This window comes from Anthonomus grandis, chromosome 4 (genome assembly GCF_022605725.1).
Source record: "Anthonomus grandis grandis chromosome 4, icAntGran1.3, whole genome shotgun sequence".
Taxonomy (NCBI): domain Eukaryota; kingdom Metazoa; phylum Arthropoda; class Insecta; order Coleoptera; family Curculionidae; genus Anthonomus; species Anthonomus grandis.
In genome coordinates, this window is record NC_065549.1 from 37,383,622 (window position 1) to 37,388,262 (window position 4,641).

The 4,641-nt window shown below is 34.3% G+C and overlaps 1 protein-coding gene across 2 annotated transcripts in view; it reads left to right on the top strand.

Moving 5' to 3' along the window:
* The first annotated feature begins 212 nt into the window (after window positions 1–212).
* LOC126735171 (dynein regulatory complex protein 10-like) overlaps window positions 213–4,641 on the top strand; it is a 73,108-nt gene continuing 68,679 nt past the window's right edge. For both annotated transcript variants that reach the window (XM_050439118.1, XM_050439119.1), the window contains exon 1: window positions 213–335. In XM_050439118.1, coding sequence (XP_050295075.1) covers window positions 264–335 — 72 coding nt within the window. In that variant the 5' untranslated portion in view covers window positions 213–263. The remainder of the gene's footprint in view (window positions 336–4,641) is intronic.

Consider the following 4,641-nt stretch of genomic DNA (forward strand, 5'->3'; position numbering starts at 1 on the left):
GTCACACCGCTATAACCTAGCAACATGTTTCTTTATAGACTAAACAACCAACGGCTATACAATTTCATACTTAATATGATATTGCAGTGAATTTAAATCTTGAAAAATATATATTATCTTCTAACGTAACAAACAGCATAAAAATGTTTGCAAGCATAAGACAGAACCGAAAACCATTTAATTCAATTATAGAAAATGCAGATAAAGTCGATTGCTTTCAAGGCTCCAACCTCGAAAGACCGGAAAGTTTAACCCCTTTAGAAATGGAATTAGTGATTCAGAGTGATAGAGTAATGTTGGCATTGGAAAAAACGAGTACTGTACTAAATGTAATGGTAAGTTTTATACAAGGTGTTCTTAATTATCATGTTCCTATTATTCATCGAAATATTTTATGTCGTTGGCTTATTTTAGTTAAAAATATACTGGAATACTATATAGTAGAGATGTGTGTAGATGTGTCTGACATCTAATCATGCGTGAAACGCATTAGATCTTGCAGCGTCTTGACAGTAGAGATCCCCAAATGTTGGAAATATTATCACTGGCTTGGCCAAAGATTCCTTGGTTTTACATGATGTACATTACTTACACCCATTTAGCAATTTTTCAACGCGATAACATTGCAAATTGCAACGCAACTTTTTATTGTTACGCTATCTTAACCGTAGAGACAACCCCGTTTTACACCAATTTGAAAGAGATTTTTTTGGTTGTCTCAACGTTACGCAGTGACTACCCATTAACTTTCTAAACGGTTTTGCAACGTTTAGAGTTACTGATTTTTGGGCGGATGGACGCATTAGCGACAAAAGAATTTATTACTTTTTTAACAATATACTAATAGATAACTCCAGTAGGCAGCTACTTCAAAAATACAACCTTTTTAATCCATCTTTTGAACAGTTCTTATTAATATTTGCTTTGTATGTAGTTTAATGTAGTGAATTATACAGGTAAAATATCCGTTTTAAAATATTTACAACCACTTAATTTATAAACGGAACCTAGTTTACTGTGAAAAGATGTTATTTTAGCCCTAAATAACACGCGCGCCCTGAATTTATAGCGGATTTTGAGAAAAAAATAATAAGTAATTTTTTGTTGGTGTTTGTCGTTGTCCCTGGTTGGCCTGAACCAAGAAGAAGAGCGGATGAACCTTACCTAAAATTTTAATATTTCAATTATTAACTATGTTAAATTGAATATTTTTTCTTCCTCTTATTCCCTCTACCTTTGTTTTTCATATTCTTCTTAAAACGCTTAACATGTCAAAAAAGCTCCCTCTACCGCGAAAAATGCTTAATACAGACGATCAGGCAATGTAATACCACAGATGTAAATAGCTCCACACTTATTACTGCGGAGCTATTTACATCTGTGGTAATACCCATTCGCTAACGATAAGGAAACGTTGTTCTTACTGAGTTTTTGATTCGAAAAATTGTACACGTCTGCACGTCGTTATTTTAAGTGTAAATTACTACTACTACCATCTATAGTAAAAAAATACGTTGTAAAAATAGCAGAGTTTTACAACAGTTGCAATACAGGTGCAGTACGTCGAAGTTTGGTCGAAAATAAACGTCGTTGCAAAACCAACTAAATTTTGCACTGAAAACAACGTTGCAACTAGTGAAAATAAGAGTAATCTCAACTTAGGTGAATGCAAATTGTTACACGGGCAGCAGTTTTCTTTTATTCCAATGTTGTTCCTTGCAGAAAATCTTTGTTTGTCATTAAACCAAGTGTATTCTGCTATTCATGATCTTGAAGCCTCTCCTGTTCGGGTCCACTTTTGATGTTCTTTTGTCCTGACTTTCAGATTCGTTTTGTCGTTTTGTCTCCACATTCACAGGGGATTTGGTGTACGCAGTTCTTGGTGTCTATTCTGGCTTAGTCTTGGATACTTAACCTCGAAGTGAAGGCAGTCTTAATGTTAAATTTTCTGGCATTTCTCCTGATTCTCTCTAAACTTCTCTTAATGTACGAAATCGTTAAAAATTTTGTACAATCCTCCAGTTGTTGTACCTCTTTCCTTGGTATCGCTACTGCTTTCTTTATTGTTGATTGGATTAGTTGATTTTAATTAATTTGTTTTGATACCTCTTCGTTGGACCCGTATGCCTTTAGTGGAATTTTCTATTTCCCTGCTGAAGTCAACATTGTTGTTGCATATTGTGGCTGACCTTCTATACACGGTTTTCATGATTTCCACCTTTGTTGAACCAGGATGATTTGGGTTGTGGAAGAATTGGAACTGTGAAAGCACTTCTAAGAAGTGCAGTGGTCACGCACTTTCAAACTCCATCGAGAACTTGAACAGGCCTAATGTTATTAATGTGCTTTAGAAAGTTTGCTAGCTCTGTATCGCTTTTGTTCCATATAATAAATGTGTCATGAACATATCGAAGTCACACGAGCCCATTAGAAGTCCTTTGTCCTAGGTGTAAAATTTATCTTCTTATTTAGATTGTATTAAAAATAACACTTACGACGAACGCTTTTTCAAAGCCTTGATATTTTCTTACAGGCAAAGAAGAAGCAATGCATCATAATGATAATAAAAATAAAAATAAGCCAGGTTAATAGAGGCAAATTCTAAACTGTGCTGTCAATAGAAAATTCTTCTTTTTCTGGTACCATGACTATTCAACGATCGTTGACTGTAGATTTACCGTACCATTGTCTCAAATTCTTTAACCACGATGTTCTTTTTCCTGCACTACGCTTGCCGAGGATTTCGCCCTCTATAATAAGATACAAGATTTTTTATTTCTTTAGGTGTCTTATGATATGATCAAAATAACCTAATTTGCATCATTTCATAATTTTAAGTTTTTCTAAATCTTCGGCTATGCGACTGACAACTTCTGTCTACCCAACTGATTTTTAGTAACCACCAATACACCCACATCTTGAATTATTCTAGACACTTAAGCATTACCTCGGTGAGAGCCTATGCTTCCATGACGTACAAGAGAACAGGAAAAACATAGCATCTTTCGAAAGTTTAGCCATCATAGTCATAGTATAGTAACGAGTTGACAATCTTTTTATATTCAAAAAAGCGGCTCGAGCTTAAAAAGTGTTGATTATTGCACGGATTTGACTGTTCTCCAGGCGCTTGAGAAATTCTGAAAGAATTAACATAAAAAAATTACAAAATAAGGCGGCACAAATTAAAGGCGGCTCTTTGTATAGCTGTGCAAATAAATTTTATAAGGAAAAGAAGAAAATGGGTGGCAAATAGATGGAGGATCGTAACAAATATGGTCACATGCCACTATTAAAAGCACTGAGACAAGATTATCCTAGTGATTTTAAAAATTATCTTTGTATGGACTTTGATTTATTTAATATTTTATTAAAATTTATCGCACCTACTATTTCTAAACAAAACACGAAGATGAGAGAAAGTATGAGTGCGGTGGAAAGACTAGCTACTACATTACCCTACTTAGCGACAGGTTGCTTCTATAAATATCTTAAATTTTCCACTGGAATATCATCATCTTTTTTATGCTACAGCAAAGCCATATATCAGAAACTTATATGAACGTAGGCAATTAAGAATAAAAACACAATTATTTTTTAGCCGAACAGCAAGTAGGTATATTTAAAAAATAAATGTCTTCGTAGAAATAAAGAAAAGTGAAAAGAATAACTAAAAAAGAAAATGTTTGCTAATATGTAGGGCTTTTACACACTTATACCGGCAGCAGTGTTATAAAATTCCACTATATTTGTTGAAGAGATCTCGGCTGCTTGTTTTGTCACTGTGTGATGATGATGGTGATATAACCTGCTGGTGTTGATTGGAATCTTGATCTGAAGGTGATAAAATCTGCTGCACTGTCTTGCTCTGGTGGTGATATAAACTTAATTCGATACGTATCCCCGAAAAATGAAAAATCCTTAACTTTGGAGGTGGATATCTCGGCTTCTATTAGCTCTATTTAAAAACGTTCAACCGTTTTGACTTGGCTTCGTCTTTCTGAATTTTGAAGTGAGTTTTGATCTGAGTCCATTTTTGGGCTCAAATACCAAGTAAAAAAATGACTTTTTCCGAATTTTCAAAGCGCTCTCATTCCCTTAGTTCTACTTAAATCCCGATATAACCCGGTATTTTCGTGATGTAGGTGATGAGAACAATCCGCTGGTATAGTTAGTTCGAATTCGAAAAAAATCATTTTTTGGTATAATAAATTATGACCTAAGGGTGAATAAAAAAGCTGACATGTATGTATTACAGCCCTGTCGGATACAGAGGCGACACGAAATACTCCAATGTTATCCTGCAGTCGATACCTGGTATTTTCAAATTCTTCTGGTCAGCAATGGCAATTACCATCACCACCTAATCAGCAGTGGCAGATTTTATCACCTTCAGATCAAGATTTATTTATTTTGAAATACATTAATCCTTGCAAAAGTATTTATTTTGCTGTCTTTTTTTAGAAATCCGTATTTCCAACTTAGGACAGTAAAAGAAATACACAAGGATGTCCTGAACCAGTAATCCAATGGATGTCCAAAATTGGTTATCTATTGGATATCCATTTTGTGTACTTTTACATAATGAATAGCGATTTATTGTTTGCCTAATTGCTCTATACTTTTTTAAATGGAACACTAATA